The sequence below is a fragment of the Aptenodytes forsteri genome, unplaced genomic scaffold (assembly GCF_000699145.1).
Source record: "Aptenodytes forsteri isolate BGI_AS27 unplaced genomic scaffold, ASM69914v1 Scaffold79, whole genome shotgun sequence".
Classification (NCBI taxonomy): domain Eukaryota; kingdom Metazoa; phylum Chordata; class Aves; order Sphenisciformes; family Spheniscidae; genus Aptenodytes; species Aptenodytes forsteri.
In genome coordinates, this window is record NW_008794776.1 from 1,915,801 (window position 1) to 1,942,603 (window position 26,803).

Consider the following 26,803-nt stretch of genomic DNA (forward strand, 5'->3'; position numbering starts at 1 on the left):
GGAATGTCCCTTTGGCCAGTTGGGGTCAGCTGCCATTTCCTGTAAATACGAGTCAGAAGTCTCTTCGTTAAGATCAGAAGTGAGATCTGATCAGAGGCCCTTCTACTCTGTCTGGGGAACTGCCCGCTGGAAACTGGAGCAGCAATTTTCCTGGATGAACCCCCCCTTCAACACAGGCACCTTGAGTGAAATAACTTGCATTTTAAATTACCTGATTTAAATTAGATCTCTTTGGAGCCAGACTGCATTCATTAATTTTGGAGAGGTAATATCTAGTTGGAGGTTATGCCCTGAGTCAGTTGGAGGCAATGCAGAGTGTCCCAACAAATTTGATGACACTGGCTCTGCGTAAACAATTCTATCAATAACACACAGGAAAGAAACTAGCTCTCGCTTGCTCTCCCGTTTGAACTGACTTGCTAAAACTCAAAGAAGTGAGAAAACATGTCCCAGGTGTTTCGTATCGGTGACTTAATTTTGCACTCCTTAGTCTATCCTTAGATGTCTAAATCATGTGCAGGTTGAGAGGGCTGTGTACGTATAAATTTTTTTCTTATGTATGGATATAACTGTTTAACTGTAAGGACATATCAAAACCATCTGACTACTATATTGCTAATTACTTAAATGAGACTATTTCTAGAGAGGGAATATTAATATTTTCACTTTGTCATTCTCTGGAACAGAACTGTGCTTTAAGGGACATGAGAAATCATTTTTTCACTTAAGCATTAAGGCAGCTTTTCATACAGATCACTTCAATCCTGTGTTTATTGGTGCTCACGTAAGGAAAGGCTGCCACGCTGAGCCCCATTTCTCACTGACTGGCATTTAAAATTTTTAAACATCAAATATTTACTGATGTAACTTGGTAGCTGCCCAAATTGAATTTCAAAGGTCCTTATCCTGCAGTTTCTATTTGTGCATGCCTTCCATTGAAGTCAGCTCCATGCATCTCTAATGAAAATGAACCTTCTCTCTGTGGCTATTTTTCAGCCTTTCTGTGCTTTCCATTTATTACCATGATTTACAACAATATTGTGAGTATTATTAATCCAGATTGCAGTCAATGGGAGTTTGGCATGGTTTTACGCTGCAGTACTGCATCTTAAATAGTCTTGGCTTCCAAGCTGTAAGAATTTGGCATGCAACTACTCGTCACTGCCCAGTGTTAACAAACACATACAAAACATTCATCATGCCATATGCACCCAGGCCAAAGAGAAAGAAAAAGGGAAGAAATGTATTGTTACATATTTGAGATCTTTGAAATTGAGGAATGTATGAAAGCATAGTCCATAGAGAATACGTGGCTTAGTGTGGCTGAGCAAGGTGCTTTGTGCTCAGAAGTTCCTGAGTCCCGGCCTCAGCGCTGACCCAGTGATGCTGTGCCGTGTTAACTGCCTGAGAGATCTACGTGAATGTAACTTCTGTGTTAGGGTGGGAATTTTTTAGCTGTAAAATTAAAGACAAGACATTTGGGAGCTGTGCATACGTGTTTAGGGAGATTATAATTTTGACTCAAAGGTTGCAGTCAGTTTCCATTGCCAAAATTGCAGGTTTCCTCGAGCAGTTTGGAAAAAAATGACTTTTATGCTATTTAGCACCCAAAACCAGAGAGAAGAGCTATTACTTTTTTAACACTGTCATGACATTGCACCTAGAGTACATTCAGCAATCACTGCCCCAGCTTTTCTAGGTGCCATGAAGCCTACCTGTGCCATAAGCAGTAACTTGAAGTGGATCAAAGAAACAAGCTGAAGAAAGATGAGCGCCAAGTAATAGTTTGAGTTTCTGTAGATCATAAGCAACTGTTTTACAGATGCACAGTGCCTGACAGCCCACACTGAGATCTGCAAGTGGTCAGACGTTGTCTTGGCAGCTGTTGGATGAAGCCCCTTGTTCAGTGCCATAAGAAAGATGGGATCCTGTTAAGAGGATGGCATTTTTGTTTAAAGGGATGTGGACTTGCTAGTCTAAGAAAAATCGCAAGATCTTATGATGCTGTACACATTCAGAAGTAATCAAATTTTTTTTGCTATGCACAATAATTTAAAAAAAAGTACCAGAACAATTTCCTCATCCATTCCCTCCTCCTTTTCTTTCTCTCCTTGTAAAAATGCTATCTAGTAGAGCAGCCAAGATATTTTTCAGTCTGTTGCTCATGCGTTTTTTCATTACTTTTTTTGTTCTCACACTGCTTGCCCAGTACAGCAGCTGTTAAATGGCGAACTCAGAACTGGGGAAGGCTATTGGTGTAGCATCTGATTAACAATATTTTTGCAGAAAATTGATATGTCGACTATTTTTAACCTCAGGCAAAGGAAAGATCAAACCCAATCCATATTCGGTTACATATGGCAACCTTTTCTAATTTCAGATGCCTTTGTAGCCTCTGATATTTGGCTGTATTTTTCCTTTATATTGTTGTCTGCCACAGTCTTCCACCCTTTGTGATATTGTGGGATTTTTTTTTTTTTTTAACTGTATGATTGTACCATTAAGAAATACAGTCAGCGAGCTTTCATGTTGACCCTGGGAGCCTACAGTAATTTGCTTGTTGCTTCAGTAAGCGTGTGTTGGCATAGCTCTGTTGACAACAATAGAACAGCTAAAGGTCTGGCTTTTATGCATAACACTTTATAATTCCCTATTGATAGACTAAATCCATTTTTGTACAATTTGTAACATTTTTTTTAATTACATATGCTAGTTACATCTTAAGGCCAATCGGAGAAACAGACTGTAAATTAGAATAGTTGGGTGATCTGAGCCCCAGGTCTGTTGCAACGCGGTTTTCTCACAACTTGGAAGGTAACAGCCGATATAACGCTATAGAAATAGGTGATTATTCTTTCTTTCTCTTTCTTTCTGTCTGTCTTTTTTCAGGGAACTGAGTAGATGAATGTACCTTAAAGTTTTAATTTTCTAGGTAATTAGGAGAAGTAGATTGTATAAGGTGGAAAGGAAAGTTAATAAACCATGTGGTCCTGGATAGGTCACGCTAACAGTCAGGATGTCGCTGTGAGGACAGGAAATCCTTATATTAGAAGCATCATTTTAGTCTTTAATTTAATCTATAAACCAGAATCAAAAATGCTTGCATACACCTGTAAGAATATTTCAGTGGGGCTGTGAACTGCGTGAAAGACACAAGCATACTGACAAGAGACTTGTTTGTCTTAGTGCATTTTCTTGCCACCTTCAAAATAATCCATGGTATTCTTGGAGGTTGAGAAGACAAGGCTCCAAAATCTCTGAATTAGACAAAATGCTGTATTTTGTAAACAGACACAAGTGAACTCCAAACTGAACTTAATAGGGTGAATTATCATCTGCTTTGGATGAGGGGAAGTCCAACACCCAACACATTGGGCTTGGAGCTACTGAGTTTAGATCAATGGCAGATCTGACCCACAGATTTGTCCTTCTTCACACTGGAGAAAAATACATATTGAATTAGAAGGTGCACACCCTCCTCCCTTGGTGGCCACCACTATGTAGCTAAATATTTGCTTTTTAAATTCAGGGGAGGAGGAACAAGCTAATCTCATAAAGGTTCACCCCACCCTCTGCTTGGCTTCTCTTCCTTGGCAAGCCTTCCCAGCAGCAGCTGGCTGACTGTTTTTCTTCTGCAATTGTGTTCATGACATTTCCTGCAACTAGGTTTTCCTGAAGGTTTCCAGCAGTCCTTTCAGCCCCCTACCCCCCTTTTTTGGCCTCTTCACCCACTAACCATGGCCTTGTGCCTAGTTCCCAGCAGTGTAAGTACCGTATCCCCATCACACATCCATGCATATCCTCTATATGCTCTCAACACACACAACGAGTTTCTGTGGTTTGCTTCTAAGTCTGACTAATTTACTGAGAGTCAGTGGTTAGTGTAAGGGGCGCTGAACAGCCATGATACAAACAGAGACAGTCCTGCCTCAAGATACCTGCTCCATCAGAGAGACATGGAGTTTGCACTGTTTCTCAGTGACAAGAGGTTGCTGTCCTCTTTTAATGTAATTCTTTTTTGAAGAAGCTGCACGTACCCCTCTCCATGCAGAAGGACTGATATAAAGAACCTAGATTAGGGAGAACTGATGCACAGATCCTGGATTACTTAGCGTGCTGGTACTTTTCCTCTCCACGCTACTGAAAGCTGCATAAACTGTCCTTTCACAGGCTTTTATAAACACTCAAGTGACTTAATCTTTTAGCGTAAAAGCCTACTTGTATATTAAGCTTTCTGTTACCGATGTCATTAAATCAATATCCTCAGTGCTACAGGATCCAAGTCACATATAAGCTGTCACACGCAGTTTAACTTAAGAAATGCAGTATTGAGGTACAGTCAGTTCATTTTTCATAGATTAGAGAGTACTTTGAAGTAGAGCTGTTGAAGATCAGAGAGGGTTTATTCCTCATTGTAGCCAGTTTCTCATGTGTTGGGGGGCTTTCTGTTCTAATGACAGTTTTGTTGCAGAACTTCAATGAAGTCTGAGAAGATGAGTGTTTTATGCAGTTACCATAAATGGCACTGAAAAGCCTTGTGAGGCCTATGTCGTGTGTGTTAAAACACAGGACATGTTCTTTAAGAGAATTAGATAGGCAAATTGGTATGGACCCTTCTTGTATACACATTATTTATCTATTCTTTTTCCACGTGGGTACGCATACAATTCTAGACAGCTCAGAGACTGTATAGCCTCACTTGGTGTATTCCTTGTCTAATGAGTGTCATCTGTGTTTAGAGTTAAAGATGGAGAAAAACAATAATTTGTCTCTTGCCAGAGATACTTCATTGAGGGTAAAACATACATCTGGGATTTAGTTGTGTAAAAAGATACACAACTGAAGTGCTATGTCTTCTTCCAACCTGGCCCTGGGGTGCCCTTTCCATTTAGTGTATTAAGAATCAAGATTTATCTAGAGATATCTTACAAATCAGAAATGACAGTTATTGTACGATCTTAGCTGTTATTACAGCAGACCTTTCTCTCTCTCTCTTTTTTTTTTTTTAGCCACTCTTTGTCTGTCATACAAGTGAAATAATTTGTAATACAAACTGACTATGGATTCTTTCAGTTGCTTACTTCAGGAAAGCTATAGACATGATGGACATAACATTATACAGCGTAATGGGCAAACATTATGCTACATGCCCTTGCTGCTGGTAAAACAGAATGAACTCTGCCAACAAAACTTTAAATTAAGTGAAGTTGCAAAAGGCAGTTTTCCAGCCGTGGGTTATGGATCATTAGTCTCCTGCAGTTTCTGAACTAGTGCTCTTCAAGAATACTGGGAGCAGCAAGAGGTGGGATTGAGGGAAGGAAGCAGTTTCTGAAAGACACTCCATATTTCACCGGTGGTCTGTGGTTTGGAAGGTGTGCAGGACCCCTGCTGTTGTTAAAGGTGAGGCTCATGGTGGGGCGCTTTCTGAAAGGAACGGGAAGTTCAGAGTCGATGGATCTAGCAGGGAACACACCAGTTTGATCCTGAAGCCTTGCACAGGGCCTTCACAGGGCAGCCAGCGATGAGGAAGGGCTTTCACGGATGAGGAAGGACTCCTCTGTATTAATTAATGTCATATAATTGGTTTTACTACATCTGTCTCACCACACCTGGAAAGAACATGGCATGAGCAGATTGGGGGTTATATCAGTGAGATATTTCCTGGTGATGGGGGATGTGACTCTTGTCCCATTGCCACTTCCCAGTGTGGCACACTTGTGAGAGCGTGAGGTTTTACCGTTTGCTTTGCTCCCCTTGTGGGAAAAGGCTACAGGATGTCACCAGAGTTGAAGGGGAAAATAGAGACCCTTGGCAGATAAGTGGCAGTCTTTCCTCTTCAGAAAGCTCTGCTTCTGTGAGTACCTGACCTGCAATCTCAGCTGTTTCTATGATGAAGGCTTAGGGAAAACAGGGTGAGTCAAGGAACTAGAAATTTTGTCCAGGGATGTTGCTCAAGCAGATAAGAAAATTCCATTTATGTTATCCAGAGATGTGAGTTAAGAAGAAGTAAATGGCCTTATCTACAGCATAGCTACTTGAAGTGTGTGGAAATCCAGTACGAATGTGTGAATGTCCTGGGTTAGGCAGAAATGCTTTATTATTGCTAGTAAGGAGGGAACTGTGCTACCTCGTGCCTGACACTCGTCGGACTTGTGGGAGAGGAGAAGGAGAATTGCATCAGGGACTTCTTGTACTTAGGTTGAGTTTCAGCGTGATGAGGCGGTGGGGTTTTTTTTCTTTCTCTAAAACAAGGAAAGCAATACTTGGTTATCTTTCGGCTTGACAGCATTGTGTTGCAATAATCCGAGGGCTGTTAATTCACCAGTGATTTGTTTATGTTGAAGACTCTTGTAATTAAAAAATTGCCTTAAGGTAGGTTCTAACACAATGTGGACTTTGGGGATTTGTGTATTAGAAAGGGTTGAACAGATCCTGGCAGTCCTCTAGTTTGCATATTTTGTCTATAAGAAACTATTACTTCACTCCAATATAATTTGAATTATTTTGTCATGAAACTGGTGTAACAGAGTGGAGAATGGGGTCTCAAAGCTTCCTGAATGGAGGAGATTGAGTTAGTGGCTAAATCTGTTTATGGAAGATAGAACTTATGTCATTATAACGCTAAGGTGTGTTAAAATAAAATCTTGAATTATGGCATTGCTCTTTTGGTTTGATTGTATTTTTTAAAATAATCACTATTGTGGAAAGAAAATGTCTGTGAGTTGGTCATTGTAATGCACATATTTCAGCATTATTAATCCTAAAATGTGAGATTCTTATTACCCAATGAGAACAAAACCCAACAAAGCCAAACATATGCTGAAGAATAACGCCCCAATCCTGCAAAAATTAACACATATATTTGTGCTTATATACAATAAATAATCCTGGTGTGCTGTTTACTTAAATGGGACACAGATTTCTCACTCAAAGTAACATGAGTTTATCCCAGTGTGTAAATTTATGACTGAATACCAGCCTTCGCATGTTTGGAGTTTGTGTTAAAGCCACAAAGACTGACAAAATTTGCTTTCAGTTATGGTGTGTTAATCTAGAATAAATCTATTGAAGTTATTATAACAACGAGAATTTAAAGCAGTTGAATAGTGGAATTTAGTCCTTTTTAACTGTTCCTTCAGGGTTTATATTTTCTTTCTTGCAGACTCCCAGACAATACAGCCAAGCACTAAATAAGAGTAACAGAGTTCATCTTTACTGTGCATTTCTGGACTATAGGTATGTTACGTAATTTCAAACTCTTTCACTTGGTTTAATTAAATTACCCTTAGTGTGTGATGCTATATATTACCTATATTCTTCTTGTTCTCTTTCATTCATGGAAATAGCTAAACAAATGGAGCCACTGGTTTACAAAACCCACAATCTCATAGTGGCTTCTTACCATAAATAGGAGACTTGTTATTCGCGGACCCTGTGTTAGGTAGGTAACTGAGAGACTGAAAAATTTTGGAATCAAAACTGCAGACTGATACAAATCGTGCTTATCTTGGTTTATGAGTATGTCCACTTGGGCAGATGCTTGGATGTTTTAAGATGGCAAACCTCCAGCAGAGCCATTGTTTTCGCTGGATCTGTGCCTGTGTCACAACACCATGTGAGATCAGTATTTCATAGCTGTGAATTTTGGCCAATGCATGGAATGGAGAAATATTATGTCCCTGAATGAAAATTAGAATAAGAGGGGCATAAATGTCACCTTAAATTTCACTCAGAAAATAGGAACTATGAAAAAGCAGTAGCTGGTTTTTTTTTAGCTCTGAATATATTTCATCTGTTTTTGATTTCCAAACATGCTGCTCTTACTGAATCAATTGAGAAAGAATACAAATAGTGAATTTGAATTTCATGGGGATTAACAGTTTTTGAGCCGTAACGGTATAAGCCTAATTGATGTAGCAATGGCCCGCAATGCTGTGATCCCTCCTATCCGGCATGCACATGGGAAGGTCACTGTAATTGTTTTATTGAAGTTTTGTTTCAAGTATGTTGAACTGTCCCAGCTGTTGGCAGTTACTCGTTGTTATGGTTACTCACAAATTACGATAAATTAGAAACAGATTTTACTGAAGCGAATTAATACGGCTGGGGCATTGTTCCTGTACTGTTTTCCGTTGGGGCTCGGGCCCTTGAGGCTTTGCCTCAGGATAGAAACTGAAGTATGAAATCTGTCCTTCCAAATGAGTTTTATTTGTGTCAAGATGGTCTTATTCCCTAGTGCATGGTAGTTAAAGAATAAGCAATTTGTTTCTGACCTATGATACTCTCCTTGAGAACTCAAGGAGGTCCCAAAGGACAGAGGAAGGGTGAGGTAATACCTATCTCTAAAATAAGCACCAAGAAAAATACAGATCGCTCAGTCTAGCTTCAGGACCAGAATAATATCAAAAGTCATAAATGGTTAAGAAGCAGGCAGTTTGGGTGGGTGACCTACGGTGCCTGAGCCCATGGAGCCCCCCCCAGATGTGTGGCTGTGGCTTCTATGTCCCCGCTCAGCTGCAGGGCTGTGGTGGCACAGGGGTTTCTGGGTTCCCCTGGCTCCAGGAAGAAGCAGGCTCATGAGGGTCACTTTCCTGCGCAGCGCTGGGACCAGGCCACTCAGCCAGCCCAGCCATATCCTCAGCGGAGCAGGAGCTGCTCTTGCTGGCCCTGAGGATGAAGTGACAAAAACCAATTGACATGGATGGGTCACGAGAAATCATGCTCAGTCAGTCTGAAGTGCTTACTTTGACAGGATGAGTGGGACAGCGGATAAGGGAGAGGCAGCAGATATGATACGCTGACTTTTTTGACTTTTGCAAGATTATTGACTTGCCTGATACTATAGTTCTCAGAATATAGAAATGTGGGTCTGGGTGAAATGCCATAAATGGGTTGCACAATGTAAAGAAAAAATGCAGTTATTGTTCATTGTGAAGAAATCTCTAGAGACATTCATGTAGGGGTCTGATCTGGGCCCTGTTCCGGTCAGTATTTTCCTTAACTATTTGCAAGATGGAATTGAGAAGACACTAGCAGTGTTTGCAGATGCTCCAGCCTGAGGTGGCTTTCAAACCTTTTTATCTCCTGTACAGTACAATGCATGTCAAATTAACCTGATAAGATGCATTTTGATAGCGATTATGTTCCATTTTTGTGTGCTTTGCAGCAATGGAACTGGTGTTTGGTCTAATGAAGGTTGTGTGCGTGAGAGTGGGGACCTCAACTACTCAGTGTGTCTTTGTAACCACCTCACTAACTTCGCCATTCTGATGCAAGTGGTGCCTCTGAAGGTGAGATTAAGCAAAGGAGTAAATCTGTCTGTTAAAAATGAAGCATAAATACATCAGTTGCATCCTCACACCACATCAGTAAGTGATTGAAACTGGGCTCATTTTTGCCCAACTCAGATTTATTCCACATCTTGCTTTCTGGGATGATGTTTTAATACTACTTGACTATATTTATTTTTTAAAACTTTTGGGAACTGAAATAGAGCATGAAATGAAACACATCTGTGGTAGGTGGGAATTCTGTTTACTTTATTCTCACCCTTTTGTCACAATTTCTTAAAGTACTAGGCAGGAAAAGCACTGCCTGGAGGAGGACGTTGTACAGATGACCCTGGGTTTTATGATTAGTTTTCAAGACAGAGACAGCTGAGATGTGGCTGTTTAAGGGTTTTGGTAACTAGACTTGTGGAATATGAACAGCCGAGCTTGAACTTCATGTGGAGCAAGCTCTGCTGCCAGCTGGCCCCTACCATTGTCTCTGCCAGCTTTCCAAGTGCCTCCCTGCTGCTGTTTCTTCACCTTGTTGCCAAGCAGGGGCTTGTGTAGAAGGAGCATGAGAAAGAAAATGATGCTTTAGAGTTGAAAGTGAACCCCTTATGTATAGTTTTCTCTATGCTCAGTTCCTTTGTCCCAAGAGTTATCAAGCAAGCCTCTCCTCAGCTGGAATATGACACTTTCCCTGTTTACCCAGGACCTTATGCTTGCTGTTCGTACTCATCACTGGTTTCAGATGAAGCTTTGATGGCAAACGCGTTGCTCTCCTCACTAGACGTGTTCTTCTCTTCATGATACCTTATGATGCCTTGAGATTTCCTCAGAGATGGAGCAGAGCGTCTGCTCCTTGCAGATGAAGTGCTGGTTTGTGCTTGCTGAAGGACTCTCTCTACAAAACTCAGCACCAGGCAAGGTCAACCCCATCCTGGATCTTAGCAGACAGCCAGCACTGCCATGAGCATGAGAAATATGTTTTTACTGGTTTATTTGGGTGTGCTACTGTCAGAGAGGATCCAGTGGAGGTAGTGATGAAGTCCTGTTCAGACATCCCTCGGTTAATAAATAATGAATGTATAATAGGAATAATTTATGAACCATGCATTTAAAGAAATGTATACTAATTGCCTGTCAAATTTATACTCTCTGGCACATTCTCAGCTTTCAACAGACACCATCCTAATAATATAAATTAACAAACTGAAGAAGAGCTTCAGTAGGACAGTAGGAGTCCTACTGTCACATTTACACTGTGTGCTGCTAACAAGCGTGGTGTCCTCTGTGGTACAGCTAGAGGGGTTTTGTCAGCTCTGTTGGCGTGGATGCATTGACTATATGGCCGTGTCTCAGGCTCCTGTTAATTGGTTTGAATGATAGGTTTGCTCTTCTTTTAGGCAGTAGCTTTGCCGAGACAGCTACTGCTGCAGGATGGGCTGCATGTGCTCATGAGGGCGGCACAGAGGTTCCTGCAGATAGATACAGAGGTGAGCTTGCAGCGTAAGGGAACTCTTACCAGGGTTCTACCACTGAGCACCTCCAAAGCCTTTTCAAGGAGCGAAGCATCCCAGGCTGCTATTGGGAGTTACTGATTCAGTAACACTGTTAGCACAACTACTCACACGGTAATCCTGGTTAGACGGCGTAATGTCATTGAAGTCAGGGTCCCAGTTTAGAACGAGATGGTCTGCTGTCCAAAGAGCTTAATTAATACCCACAGCCTTTTGTATTAGTCTAACCATTTGAAGATGGGGGTATCTTGTTCAGGTCACCCAGTTTTTATCTAACCATTATTATCTTTATTGCTTGTAAAGCATCTAATGACCCCAGCTGGTTTCCAAGTATTATTTTTCTAGGAACTCTTCATACTCGTGATAAAATGCAGCTTTGCCTGAAGAGCTTCCCATCTTGTGAGGCAAAAGTAGAATGGGAGAAATGCGCTATCATTAACCCTGTTTTAAAGAGCAGCATACAGGGATTTAGCCAGGATTAAAAAGGATGTCCACCAATTAAATGACGGTAAAAGATTAGTTGATTTTCCACTGGGGAATAGTTCTGAAAGATCTAACTTTCAAATAAACAGATTTGAGATTGTCATGACTTATGAGATGCTGCAATAAGTTCTAATATTATGCAATATTAGTAATTTGAGATCAAAGATATTTTATATCAAAGTCTTTGGAATCAAGCTTTCCTAAAGAGATCTGAAATGCATAACTAAGAAAGGCTGGATGTGAATGGACTGTCCAGTTCCTCACAGTCATTTAATGGCTCTATTTTCAGTATTTTCTCCCTTCTTAACTTTTTGGTCTAATGCATTTGCATCTGCCAAAGTTTGCATGGAATGTTTTTGCATTGCTTTTTTTTTCTTTCAATAATTTAGAAAACAAAATGAAAGTGCTGCTGAGATATTACGTGGATGTGTGAGACACAAAGACCTAGTCACTCTGATGCATAAAAACACTCCCTATGTGACATAGTACTGTAAAAGTTGCTATAAAATAGGTTTTTTTTTTTTAAGTGAAACTTAATTCCCATAATTTTCTGTTGTATTTTGACCCCTTCTACCTAAAGTCCCATTTCTGAACAGAAAAAAGAAGGGGATTTATAAATTAGTGGCAGGAAAAGTGAAATGCTGAAAGTTGATAGAGGTATTTCCAGTATAGAGTCCGTATGTTCCTAGTACAAATCCATGAGAATTCGAAATGCTTGCTTCAGCTTTCAGTGGAAGATTGTGCAGGCTAGGTAGAAAATATGCATTCACTTCTAACCTCTTAAAGTTCACTGAAAAATAATTTTTGCATGCACCTCAGTTGGCAGAATTTATAAATGCATTGTGGCATGGAGAAATTCAGGTTCGCTGGTCTGCAGAGCAATGAACCTGAACTATGCCTCGACACGGCTGCTTTGCCGTGCCCTCCCATCACCCGTACAAGCTTGATGTTACAGGGAGGCGGCAATGAGAGTGGGCCCATGTGGGGTCTCAGGTAATATTGCCGCTAACAAGCCAATGAAGGATGTCATCCCTTCAATATGCTTTAATTCCAGTTCCTCTCGTTTGGCTATTATGTAGTCCCTCTCTCAGAGTTCATCAGAAGATCTCACCCCAAATCTTTGACCAAGATATACCCTTTAAATTGACTGTTTGGGGTTATCTTGTGGTAGTAATTTTTTTAACCAGTGAAAAAAATTGGTATCTTCATTGTGTAACTGGCATGAAGTCAAGATCTGAGCAAAGACAAGCTGCCTGGTTTTTGAGCTATACAAGCAGACTATGCTCAGTTACGAATTCCTAAAACATTTGCTAAGTATTTGCTTCATGTGTATAAGCAATAGAGCCTACTGAATCAACTAGACAGTTGGAAACTTGTCCCAGGCGTCCTTGGAACCCTGTTAAGTAAATGTTAAAATGCTGTGGATTTTAAACACATATACATGTTTATTCACCATGTTCTGAAATTCATGAGCCGAGGTTCAAAGGGCCCATATAAATCACCCGTTGGAATACCAGGTTGTCAATGCCCTAAGAAATTGATGCAATGGTATTTTATTTGATCTTGAACTTTTGTATATTTTATTTTTCTTTTCATAAATGAAGTTCACAGGAAATATGAGAGAAGATAAAGAGAGGGTGGGAGTATGCCATTGCCCACATTTGAACAGTTCTTTTTATATATTTATTATATAACTGTGGCCATACAAATAGAACTGGATGAAATTTTTCCACATGAACACTATTTTTGACAGAATGTTTATTTTTTGTCTAGATTCTGTTTCTTACAAAAAGGGGTCTGCTTTTCATGAAAAATGTAAATAAATTACTGGAAATGGATTGCCTGAAAACTGGCAAAAACTGAAAAACTGAATACTACATCAAAAGCTGGATTTTGGTACAAAAATGTGACTTCATGGGAATTCTACTTTGGGTGCTTTATACTTCCATTCTCCTATGGAAAGTATCGTTTCCCTTTCTCTCCATCGTACGGATAAATGCAGCTCTCAGGATAGCACAGCCAGGCAGATGTTCTCTCCAAGGGCACCGTAATAGCCTTTAACCTAATGCACCACTCAGCAGAACAGTAAAACCAGGTATGAATAGTTCTACCACCCCTTGCAGAAAGGCAGGCAGGTGCAATAAAAAAAAAAAGAGGGGGATGTCGACAATTCTAAAGAGATGTAATACAGACCGGTATGTATGCAGCAGCTTCAGACCTGAGAGAACATCCCTAGGGAGAACACTGTTGATGTGGAAATCCATGAACTCTTGAAATCCAAGAACTCAGCTCCTCTTCACGAGATTGATTTTCTTTTTGCTTAAAAAAACCCAACAAACAAACCATAAGCTTTCCATTAATGAGACATTGCAGTTTTTTAAAGAGGTTGCTGTTCACAACCGGAGCGTATGGCATACCCTCTGAGTTCAGTAAAAGCCAAGGTGTCTCTAAGCAACAAGTACTGAAAATAAGTGACCTTCCTCAGAAGTAACTTGCCACATAAATGACCAGAGAGCTGAGCTTGTATAACTATTTGTCAAGGATGGTGACTTTTTCTTCTGAGTTATGCTAATTTGAGCAAGAATCTCCTCGCTTAACTCCCTTTCTTTGTTCCTTCACATGGTTAAGTCTAGCTTTTTCCACTTACAGAACAATAGCGTGATCCAGACCTTGTCAGCTTTGACGCACTGGGAACCTGCCCCAGTGCCTCCCTTCCTGCTAGTACTGGTCCAGCTCATTTTCACACCTTCACCAATATGCAGCACATCTCTCTATATATTTACACAGTTTGTGCATTTCTTGTGGGCATAAATGCCTTTATGTATTCTCAAGATTCTTTAGCATTGCAATTTTATTATAAGGTACGGAACTATGTTAATAATTTATGCACCTGGCTTGGGGAGGAATTACAGTGTCTCACATGGATTTCATTTTGTTTCAGTGAGACGTTCATAGCAACAAAATTGTAGGATATCTTGCATCTGACGGTGCTTTCTCTTGAATACTTGAAGTATTGTGAGATGAGGAATTGTTAGACGTTTATGGAGCAGACTGTCAGGTGGGTCTAATTTCCAGGAAGCATAGAAATGCAAGAAAGTTCTTAGGAACAAGCTGCGAGTTCTTGATTTTTCTTCTTGATCTTTACTCAAAACAGGTTAGATTAATTCAGTCACTATTCTACTGTATGCCAGCTGGAAGTAATCTCCAGAGACTGAAATCTGCTGAGATGAAAAAGCATTTTTATTCCAATATTTCAAAGAAAGACATTGAAAGATAGAGGTCACAAAGAAAAATTTTAAATTCTGGGTTTTTAAATCAAATGTGACAAAATGAACCTCCACTCTGGTATCTGTGTGCTGTACAGCCGTGTGTGAAGAAAAAGAACTTTGAATGCTGTGAATTAGCTAAAACCGAGCGCAGATTACAGGTGTAGTTGAACACTACTCCAGATTTTATATTAGTTTCAGCAAGAGCTTGAACGCACTAAAGTCGCAGTGATTGTGAAAGAACGGTACAAACAATAGTGCTGATTAGCTTGAGATCCATGTATGCAGTTTAGCTCCTTTCAGTGATGCAGGGGATTAGCAGTTGTAACAAGTTTATTTCAGGAATGAAATAACCATCTTGGAAAAACTTACAACCATGTGGTGCTCAGATGTCAGCCTGGCACTGACCTGTTAGCCTGCTGATGAATTGGCCCACGTGGAATGCCGAAATTGTTTGTGGTTTTATCACTCTGCTGTTACGTCTGTATCACGGCTGGCCCAAATTCATGCTTGCTTGCTGGGATTCATTTATCATGTTGGTTTTAACTTGAGAAATGATAGCATTTATTTGGAGTTTTGGAGATTAGTGATGATCAACTGGTTTAAATGAATAAATAATTAATTGAAGGTAAAATGCGACTGAAGATGATCAGGATGTTCCTGAAGGGACATGTTCAGCCCTCGATTGCCTCTGTGAGGTTGCATGGGTGTAATTAAAGTCACACGTGATCAGAATTTGGAAACTCGGTTGAGATGTCTTTTCACAACTCTGATCAAGTTAGTGAGATTGAGAATTTTACCCTTGCATCTCCCCCCAAAAATGTGTCAGTGGGACATTCAGAGTAGTTGTGCAGATATTAACTAATTTGTGTACCCCTCCTCTGCGAGACTCATTGCTCTGATCAAGCTTCTCTTTCTGATGAGGGAGACTGAGGTAGAGTAAAAAAGTCCCTCATAGCAAATCGTTGCTAAAGCCGCGCTCTTGGGGGTTCATGTCTGTCTTTCTCCTTCCTTGATCCACAGAACTGTGCTCCAGGTTTGCCGCACCTCTCTCGCTGCAGTCAGAACAAACCCCAGCTGCCCTGCGATGTTATGGTTAGGGAGACAATGGTGCATTAATATAGCTGCGGTAGGAAAAATAAATAATCCATTTAGTTTGACGTGTTTACGCTGGTTTATGTTTGCTTCTTCTGGAGAAAGTCCAAGTAGATGGCACCCAGGGTGATACGCTGCCTGTGGTGGTTTTCTTGTAGTGCTGTAGTACGACGGTCCTCCGCTGTGCTGCAGGCTTGAACCTGGGTAGGAACAGCAGAGGATGGGAGATGAGATGTTCCCTCAAGTAGGCATCCTCCAGTGGCACAGAGCCTGGGGAGATCTCAACCTGCAACACCGCCTCCTGCACCCAGCACCCAGCGGTACCTCCCGGTGGGGAGGAGATGGCTGGTGGAGAGGTCCTGTTCCTGGGGCGGGAGGGACAGATGAAATCCGAAGGAGAGACGTCAGCAACGCTCCTCTGGTGCAGTCAGACGGAGGGATGTCACAAGGTGCTTCCTAGACAGCAGGAATCAAACCCAACACGGAGTAAGCCACAATTCAAAAGCACTCCAAAGAAAATTCAGACGCTATTATTTTATTTTGGGCAGCTTTACTTCCTCTCATCAGTCAGTGGGGCCCTATGCTCCTGCCAGGAAACATGCCAGCCATCTGGCAGTTTTTATTTTTATAGTGATCCAACAACTACAAAGCATGCCAGGCTATTTGTACCATCTGCCACATAAATGTCATTTCAGCAAAAGGATGGTGGACACCTGCGGACCCAGAGTTCAAAAATCCTTTTAAAGGGGGAAAACATTGTCTCCCACAGCAAAATAGAGTTTGACGTTTGGGTCCCCCTCCCCCAAGTGACCAATGCAGGACACAACTGGAATATTTATGGCTCCTAGACCATTCCCTCAAATTGGTTTTTTCCCCTATTTTTTCCTCTTTCTGTCTTTTCCAACTGTGAGGATATAAAAATAACTGCTATAAAGTTCACATGTGGATGGACATTTCCAGCAAAGTAATAGTGTCGTACAATCTGTGGTACAAATTGTTTAGTTTTTTAAACACATTTTCTGCATTTCTAAAGCTAGAAATTGCTTTGGTTTTCATCCCATTCGTAGTTCTTGTTCCATAATTCAGAAGGGAGGATCAATCAATACAGGTCGAGCTGCCCACCAATGGACTTGAAAGCAGAGAAGCATTTGTAAAGGGGAAAATATTTAAAAACTTCTGATCTTGCAGCTGGAGCTATAGAGACAACTCATAGCATCTTTAGGGAGCCCATGATTTTGAAAAGGCTCGAGGATTTGGCTGTGGGGTTCTATTTACAAAAGGAAAAACATCCCAGATTTCTTCTTTGGGGCAATATGTGTGGTTTTATTTTCTTTTTCGCTGTTATAGCTGAGTTTGACAGCAAGTTTTGGCAACATGTGGCTCACTGAGAACGAAGTGCGTCTATTCGTGTTTATAAAGGCTGTTTTGAAAATGTCCTAACATGGTCAAATGCTTTAAAAATATGGGGCATGGGTGTGTAATTTATAAGTTTGGAACATTGTTTTCCTAAATCTAACATTGCAGTTATTAATCAAACATTGCACTCGAGGGCGTTAAAATAGCAGTCTGAAATGATAACCTTTTTTCTTAAAATTTTCAGCCAGCTGAGGTTTGGATTGTATACTCTAATAGGACAATGAAATGGAAATAGTGTGGCATTCTCTGATTTCTGCTGTTTTGTAATTTTAATATAATTACTGTTCTCAGCATGCTTTTCATTGCTGGGAACATAAAAATAATAATGCCTTAGTCCAGTAATTTTTCTTTTGTTTTGCATATTTAAAAATTGGATAGGCATTGCAATTTTTTTGGTCCTTGTTTATTACCATTGACAGTTTATTTAACTGAAGAGATCTCTGCAGACAGTTTAGACAGCCCTTACCCATCAGATGAACAAAGATAAATCAGCCTATGTGTTTATTCTAGCATTGCTTTGCAAACTTTCTTTGCTCTTTCTCACTCTTTCCACTCCCCCCTCCATTTTATCACAGTGAACGTTGTGCCCATGGAGGAGCACATCTCGCTGATGTGTTCACAGTATGATTGTGCATCATATTTCTTTTGTCCTGACTTTGCTCATGCTCATCTTTCCTGAAAATCGAGCGCTGATCTTGATTTTTAACTCAGAGCCTTTGTTCATTCTTTTGCTATTCCATTCCTGTGCCAGTGCAGCTCTGTTGATTTTGATGGGAGGAAATAGGAGGCTCCGGTTCTGTCCTTAATCCCATAGAATTACATGGAAAAAGTCGGACTAATGCTGCAGGATACCAAACCCCTCAAATTCCTTAGAGAACCGTTTGGCAATTACCAAATTTCACTCAGCAGAGGAGAACAAAAAATGACTTTTTATTTTGGAAAAGCACAAATATTTCAGAGTGCTATAATGGTCAAAAAAGCTCTTTTGTTTGAGGAGCATGAAACAGGGCTCTATTTTAATCAGAATACTTAACAAAATAACACAGACTTCCTTTCTATGGTGAAAATTAAAGCACTGAGCCATTTGGCAGCTAGGTCTTCTTGCTGACTAAAGGATTTCCCCATGCAGTATAAAAATGTTATGATACTGCACCTTTATCCATCACTGTTCTCTGTTGAATAACTTTAAATTTAGTCATTCTGTACTCTTGAGTTCAGTCTGTCTCCTGTATTGGCCTTTTTATGCCCTTTCTCCCCAAAGCGTGGTGTAGGGGAAATTCAGGGCTGGGTACCTGGAGACTCTTGGCCGCGGTGCAAGCCACAGCTAGCTGCAGTCCTGAATCAAAATGGATTTTTCTGAATCAAAGCCCAAGCCTGGATAAGGGAGGTAGGCATACTAATTTTCACTGAATTTTACTGGGAGCTGGGTATTTAGTTATCCTCAACTGCTCTGAAAAATCTCAGACACAGAGTCTGGCAAGAGACCATCGTTTCTCTGCCTGCAAGAGCCTGCTGGGCCCACGCTGGGTTTTATTCTCCTTGTAGTCCTCTCTGGTGGACTTCAGTTTGGCTGTTAATTGGAGAACAGGACCAGTCTGCTCTTGCTGGAACAGAAAGTAGAGAACAGATGTACAAGTCTTTGGCGTATGGGCAAAAGTAGCTCCTTCAGTTTCACGGAGGATAATCTGCTGTAAATGCAGCATTTAACATTTTTGAGAAACACTGCAAGTCTTACGCCTGAAATGAAGGCAGAAAAACCCACGCGGCTTTGTGTTACACAAACAGAGATATGAGGAAGAACTTGCAAATATCCGCTTTTCTGGTCCCCAAACTTTATTATAATTTGGAACCACTTCACAACTTGAGTCCTTCCTCCCTGCCGTGCTTCCTTCAGGCTTCATTTGAACTAAAAACTCGATGTGTGCGATTTGTAATGAGCAGGTTACCTACTGTTTGATGACATCTTGCCCAGAACTACTTTAAAAGGCAACGTGGGCTTTTAAAAATACTAATTAATACCTTGGCAGAGATATTTGGAAAATTCTAAATTTTTCATGTCACAGTGAAAAGTTTTAAGTAAGCAGCCACCAGGCTGGGCTGGCTGTAGGAAAGCGTTCCTTTAATCCTGAAAAGTCCCCTTCACAGCACTTTATTGCTGATCACTAGGGGTTGTGCAGTTAATAGAGAATGGGAATTCAAAAGCAGTTCTGCTGGAAATGGCTGATAAAGATGATTGCGCTGCAAAGCGTGACTCTCAGAGGCTTTTTCTCCTCTAAACTTGTGGTATCTGATACACTGTGGCTCGGTAAAAGAAGTCTCTGATTCAAGTTAGACTTTTCTTTCTGTGAGTAGTGATTGTGCAGCGCCATTAGGTATGGCCCCACCAAAATCGTTCTTGTGGTCTCAGTGAGTAGACTCAGCCTCCTGAACTAAACACAGATGTTAATTTGGAAAAAACATAATGTTATGTACCTAACAAAGTGCTTGACAAGCTGAAGGAAAACAGAGATTTGTATTGTTATTATTATTTAATATATAAATAAAGGCCTCACTGGACTGAAATTGAATTTCAGCAGCCTTTCTGGAGGCAATTAAAACCATTAGCTTCATCAGCCAAGGCCAGCATTTTAATGTCTCTGAAACACTCAGGCTGCCAAAGTTAATTATTCATCCTTTTCTTAATTGGATTCAGATTGCATTTTAAAGGTGCAGCTTCAATAGGGTTGGCTGAGCCTTAATTTTTCACCCCTACCTCTCCTCCCTTCCCTCCCCCCAAGAAATGTCTCATAAGATATTGTTTCAAGCCTTCGCAGAAAGGTTTGAGAGTGGATTTCAGCCCAGGCCAGCAGCTGATCGTCTCATGGCGGATCTCATTTGGTTCAATAAACAGGGCAGAAAACATACGTCACTGGAAGTAACTTCATGGCAGGAATGCTTCTTTGAGATGGAAAGCTGTCCAAAAGGGACACTCAAATATAACTTGCTCTTATGTTTGGACTTAGGGCAAAATACAGTTGTCACGTCTTACACTTCCACCAGTAAACAAATAACTTTGGTTTCATAAAATGTATACACCATACAAGCACATGCAAAAATGTCATATTCTGTGTTCTGCCAGTAAGTAACACTAAAATACAAATGATAAGTATGATATAGTCCTTAGATTGCAGGGCTCATTTTTTAAGGCTGTAAAACTTTCTTTGGTTCAAGAACTTGTCTTTTTTTGGAAGATGAATTGCTTTTCATGAAGGAAATTTCAAAAGTAGTTTAGACAATGCAATTAATGCTTTTGGTGGCTAAATTGTGAAGCTGTAATTTGGTATACGGATAAACCCTTTCAGGATCAGCCATGACAAACCTTGTTTTAAGTATTTGAACTCAGCCCTTTGTCTGACGTGTTGCCTCTAAAGGCAGACACAGAGGGATATTTTGCAGTATGTAAAGAAGGAAATTTTAGATTAGTACTTCCCCAAAATGCCCCTTCCTCTGGAGAAAGCCAAAAGTACCCCCTTTGCAAAGGAGAAAATGTGCAGTCAGCTGCCTGAGAGGTGAATAATGAGAAAAAGGGACAGGAGTGCAAATTTCACACAAAAGAAGGGGACGTCTGGAAGGGGACACTGAGCAGAGAGAGCCCTGTGTTGCCCAGACAGGTGCTCTGATCTGACCAGTTGCAATTTTGTGTTCTGTAGCCCATTTAGCTTTTTGATGGGTTGTTGTGCTGTGTTGTATGTACAGTTGCTCATTAATGTTACATAAATAAGTAGGTTTTCTGTTCTAGATACAGATCAAACTATTTTTCACGTATAGCCTACTGAACGAGGCTTTCAGCCTCAGCTGACCTTTTCCAGATACTCCAGAGATGAAAAGTACCATCCCATTATAATAATATATTTCCATCTTCCTGTGCAGTTACTTTTAAATAGAGGAGTTAGATGTCACTCATTTTCTTGTTATTAACAACATCATAAAGGAAAAAAATATATTTGGAGTCTGAACTGGTATCCTTCCAGGATCATTTCTCAGGCCATCCGGTTGCCTGTGAGTTTCCAAAATAAAAATGTTGAGCAACGCACGAACTTCTTTTATGAGTGAGAACGAGGGTAAGACAATGGACTGTAATACTGCAGATGGGTGTAACTACTGAAACCGTCAGATCTTTGTCCATGCTATTAGCAACGCTTGCAAGGTAAAGGGTGTTACAGCCTAAACTAAAAGGGTGGGAGCTTTATATGGAGTATGAATTTTTGATTTGACTGGTTGTCAAAGCTGAAACTAAGAAACATGTCTTGGTGTTCATGATTACTAACACTCATGACTGCATGAGCTCGTTTCCTAGCTTTTCAGCTTGCTGCAGAGTAAGAGAATGACCTTATAAACTCAAAGAAGCAAAGCCTTTTAGAAGAAAAGAATAATTTAATGTAGACTGGGACAAGTGTGAGAATCAGGCTCATGGGACTACTTCACAGACTGCTCAATGTTTTATTTGGTACTTTTTAGTGCTGTTTTCTTTAGTAATAGCATTACAGCCTGATTAGCATTTTTGTGCTGACTACAAGATCATCCCAAATTACTGCCTTACATTCCACGTCATGCACGAAGTCTGAAAATTTTCAAAAAGAAAAGCTGAGGTAAGATGAAATCGGCTCGTAGCAGAGCATTGGAATTTATAAGAAATAGTTTCTTAATTGATGATGCACAATCCTTTGGCAGTCCAGGTATTTCTAAAAAACTGCATGCTTGTTATCCCTTACAATGTGAACATAGACACCAACATCCAGCTGTGTTGTAACAGCTGGGTTGTGAGAAGTTAGTAGAGACCTGATGCTTTAAATACGAGTTCTCTTCTCTCCCGCACCGTATACCTGTATTTAGAAATGAGGCTCCACACCCTGGAAATCATTCCGGGCCTTCTTTTCACGCTGTGTCCTTCCCCCTGCAACTCGTACCACCCGCAGAAAGGAGCTGGTTTCACCGGCTGGAGCCGCTGTGAACGGGGACCGCTCTCTTGCACCCCTCCAACCCGACAGTTCAGTTTGAGAACAGCTGTCGCAGGCCCCACCTTTTCCTTCATGAACAAAAAATGGTTCAAAACTACCTACAGCTTTCTGTCCCTCACGCTAGGCAAGACGAGAATGTGAACTGCAGCGATGTTGGTTTTGAAATAGTTGTTACCAGACTGATGTGGGTATTGATTTAAGAGTGTCATTCTTAAAGCATCATCACATTTTGGTTGCGTTTACCAGAGCAAGAGCAATTTCCAGTTCATAGATATGAGAACCTATGTAGGTTATTTTAGGTTTGAATGAATCTTCTACATTTTGTTGATAAGAGATTTTTTTTTTCCTTTTCTGTTTCTAAGTAATACAGGCTCCACTTGGAAGAACTTGATTCGTGTCTTGTCTTGCCCTGCAGAGGTTTCTGGAGGAAGACTGAGCTAAAACCCAGAGAAAGACTGTCTTAGAGGCATGTTAGTTATGATAGGAATTAGTTAGAAAAAAGATGTTTGTGTGATCATTATCTTCTCTTGGCTATGTTATGGAAAAAACCAAAGGCTTTGATTTTTGCCCATTTCCACTAGATGGATCCCCTGTATCTTCTGTACTTGTATGTGATAGTAAGGCATTACCTTTCCTTTGCAGATCTTATCCGCCTTTGCCAATGCGAACGCTGCGATAGACCACTGTAAATCTAAATGAGCACTGAGCAGCTTTGACCTCCATAGGGAACATTTTCTGGCTGCAGGTGTTGGGAGTGAAAGGAGTGAAAGAAAGCCTTGAATTGCTGAGAAATACTGATTTCAGAGTGACTTGAAGCTGGAAAATCTTCCTCTCCTCCCCTCCTCCCTCTGTAGAACTGCAAGCCACCTGTAGCAAGAGAAAGGGATGTGTATTGGAGCAATCAGGAAATAAGGTCCATGTATTTTGGACATGAATATCCCTGATGAGGAAATCACTTCTAAACTGCCCAATTTACCACACCAGTTATTCCTATTTCAGGCATAATCTGTGAAGAATGGCTATACATGGCTTCTCTGGGGGATGAGGGATGATAGGAGCTCCTTTGTAGAAGTTATATGGACCTTTTAAGCTGGTCCAGCACACAGAACCCTTTTGTTTCTCTAATTGATGCTATCCAAGTCAGGGAAAAGAAATGTGTCTTTGGCTGAAAGAGGGAAAATACTAAAGAGCTGCATCATATTTCCTAGGAACTGTAACACCATAGCAACAGTTGTCTTTCAAAGCTGCTGCTGCATCACTTAATAGTTCTCAGATTGCTGAGCGAGCCACACTCTATTCTGCTGTAAAACTTACTGCACGTGAGCTGGTACTGTTGGCAGATAATGACAAGAAAAATGTACATATACAACACATCGGGTTTGTCTGTATTTTTTTTTTTCCTGATAACCACATGGCAAGTTATTTCTCTGCTTTAAAAGGAATTTTAATGGGAAGTTTATTGGTAGAACTGGTTGGATTTGATAATCTCTGATGAAATACTTTGGGGGGGAATTTTTATTGTGTGTGGGGAAAATAATAGAAAATCCCAAACTGTGAGAAATGATTATTTTTTATTAGAGTTACTGTAAAAGAATTGGAAAATATATTGGTCCTTTCAGTATTTTTCAGAATAAATAAATATTTTGAATGAGTTTTCAGCTAGGAATTTAATCTATAGTGAATAGACGCTGAAATAAAAACATAGTATTTCAAGCATCAAAACTAAAACTTTTTCATTGACCGCTTTTTTTTTTTCCCCTCAAATGTTCAGTTTATGAAAATGTCAACTCCATCCAAATCAAGTCAGGAAAAATATTTGAAAATTCTTCTGAGATGAGAAAACTTTTTCCTGCCTAGCTCTGTTCTACTTATTATATATTAATACTGCCTGGCTCCCTTTGTTGGGTGTGGCTTTTTTGTCATTCTTTTATGAGAACTTGCACGGAAAATTAAAGCACACTTTCTGATTAATTTGGGATGAATGGTCAAAACACACTGTCCCTCCCCCATTGAATCTATCCAGGCTTTAACATAGATCCTAGCGGCGGGGACTGTGGAGTTACAGATTAAAGGTTCATGAAAATTGAATTACTTCTACAAAAGGTGCCTGTAGATAGAAACAGAGGCTGAGACGAGCGGCTTGCCCTCTGACTGCTCACGCTGGGTCTTTTCTGTGGTTTTCCATTCTGTAGGTGTCAGTCCAGCTCCTTCAACAGGCACTGAAAACATGATACATTAAACAAAACAAGTGGGCTATAAATGGCCTGTGATTTATGGGTTATCATGCTTTGTCAGTTCTCACTGCTGTGAAGCACTTCTGGTATTTGCACAATGATGTAAATTATTGCAGCGTGAGAGCGTTAGCAAAGTGCCCTGCGAGCTGTGAAAGATCCCATTGCTGACATTGTTTGTGCAGCCCAGTAAACTGCCCTGATCTCAGGCTTGATGATACCGCAGCAGCAGAGAGATTAACTTATTCTGAAGAAATACTCATTTATGAAATAGAAGAGGGAACCAAGATGCCATGGGCGTGTGGATGCCCTGGCTGTGCGGCTGAGTTAGGAGTCGGCTCTTCATTTCCCGTGTTAGAAACAGCAGCGAATGATTGTGAACATCAGCTTATATATGGGCGGATGGAGGAGGAAACGCCATGTGCAGGGGGGCCTGACCTGTGGTTCTGTAGCGTAATAAATCAATTAATAGTTTTTATTTCATTTTTTTCTTCGTGTACAGCTAACAAGAGAACACCAGGTGGCCCTCTCCTCCATCACTTACATTGGCTGCGCTCTGTCCATCTTCTGCTTGACGATCACGCTGGTCACATTTGCTATATTGTCGTGAGTAATTTTAACTTAATACCTGCTGAACAACTATCGTGCAGAAAGCCAAGCGCTGCTTTTCAGGCCACTGGTTAGGATCCCTTCAGGTGCTCGGGATGAAACAAAGGCTATTAATTCTACAACCTTCCTTAATTACGTTCTGCATGTGTATTTGTAACAGTTGGTTAGTTATTTCTGAATTACTTTCATTTCCTGAAATGGGGTGGGTTTTATATGGCAAGCTATTTCCATCCTATGAGGGATTTTCGGATTGTTTTTAAACTCTCCATGTTTTGTTATAGTTCAGGAATCTTGCAAGGAGACTGTAGGAGGGCTTGGTCCGGAGCTCAAAGCAAGTACAATATGAGCAAGGACTGCAGGATCACCCCCTTTCCCCCCCCCCCATCTTTGGATTGCTTGGAGTGTACAGTCAGTACTTCTTTCTGCTTTTCAACTGTCTTGTCTGTAAGGCAGTGTGTTTACGAAGGTATGCCCAGAAAGGAAGGCTCGGTCAACATTAGCTGCTTCACTTTTTTTTCATACAGCTTGTACACAATTACATCATATAACCCCCATTTATTTTCAAGTATCTTGCTGTTCTCTGTTAGGCCAGTTTTCTAATGTGTTGCTTTAGTAGGATGAAGGACACTATCGGCAGTGTGAAATTCACTCCATGGCTTATGTTTAAATACTCTGGATCTCTGCAGCCTCCTGCCTGTAACACGGCAGCCCCTTCGAGGGCTCTCTGCACTGGGAAGGTTTCTGCCACAGGGCGCTTAGGGTCTTTATGCATGTTTATATTCCAGTAGTGACAACTGAGTTTGAAGCCCAGCTAGGCTTGATACAAACATTTCTGAAAACGCTTTCATAAGGGTTTCTGTCTAAATAAAAAATAGAAAACCTGACAAAGGGTGAAGTAACTTGTTGAAGGTTGCGCAGCAGATTGGGAGCACAGCGAGGAATGGGATTCTTGTCTCCTTTTGCACACTAAACCATGTTCTTCCTACTCAAGAGTTCAATTTTTGATTTCGGTGCCTAAGCATGTCTTTTGGACATCCTGTTTAGAGGCCAGTTTCTAGGAAAAAGGACTTGCTGAAACCCAGTAAACTGATTGCAGTGTGTGTTTGTTCCAAACCCTGTATTATTTCCAAGTCTCAAGATCTGTGTTGGTCATACTTGGATTAAGTACATAACGCGTGGCAAAATCCACTCTAAATAAGTCCAACGTCTGCCTATCTGGCATTGCGCTGTTGGCATGTTTAGGCTGGGGGGAATGATCTGCTCCATTTTTGTCTGAGTGCAAAACTGGATGTTACAGTGTTTAGGAAGGAAAAAGGAGCAAAAGGAGATGGTATTGCTGCAGCAGGGCTGAAAACTCTGCAAGAAACTGGAGGCAAACAGAAGACTTGGAAAGAGAGCTTGGACCCAGCTGACTGTCACAGGGTTAAGCACCCCACCTACGTACCGGATCATTCAAACTGCCAATTAAAAATAATTTGATTAGGTTTTCACTGGAGAGCAGGGCCTCGTTAAACAGCTGAAGTGAAATTTTGCAATGTAGTGTTAGATGACCATGAGGTAAGTGGAGAGGAATCTGGCAAGTTCTTTGCTACTCTGCGTACTGGCAACAGCGGCCGCTTCCCAGGAGGGCAGTCGTGATTGCCGTCTGGGTAACGATGTTCCAGGTTACGACTATGTGAAGTTCCTTATTAGAAAGCCGTTGGCACCAGGCAGTGCAACCTGTCTCTTTGAATTACTTTTAGGATATCGATACTGCTTGTCTTCTCCTTCTTCACTCCCTTCTAATGGAGCACTGGCTACAACAGTGCTGGAAGAGCAGGGCTGACAGCAAGCCATCGTCTGCGCTGCCCCGTCTGTGTCACGCTGCTGCAGGGGGCACGCACGATGTGTCACCAGCGGTTGCAAAAGTTGTCGCCA

At 40.9% G+C, this 26,803-nt stretch overlaps 1 protein-coding gene across 1 annotated transcript in view; it reads left to right on the plus strand.

The window, feature by feature from the left end:
* ADGRD1 (adhesion G protein-coupled receptor D1) overlaps window positions 1–26,803 on the plus strand; it is a 165,008-nt gene that overhangs the window by 85,746 nt on the left and 52,459 nt on the right. The window contains 3 exon segments of the mRNA XM_019470780.1: window positions 7,163–7,236; window positions 9,167–9,290; window positions 24,780–24,883. Coding sequence (XP_019326325.1) covers window positions 7,163–7,236; window positions 9,167–9,290; window positions 24,780–24,883 — 302 coding nt within the window.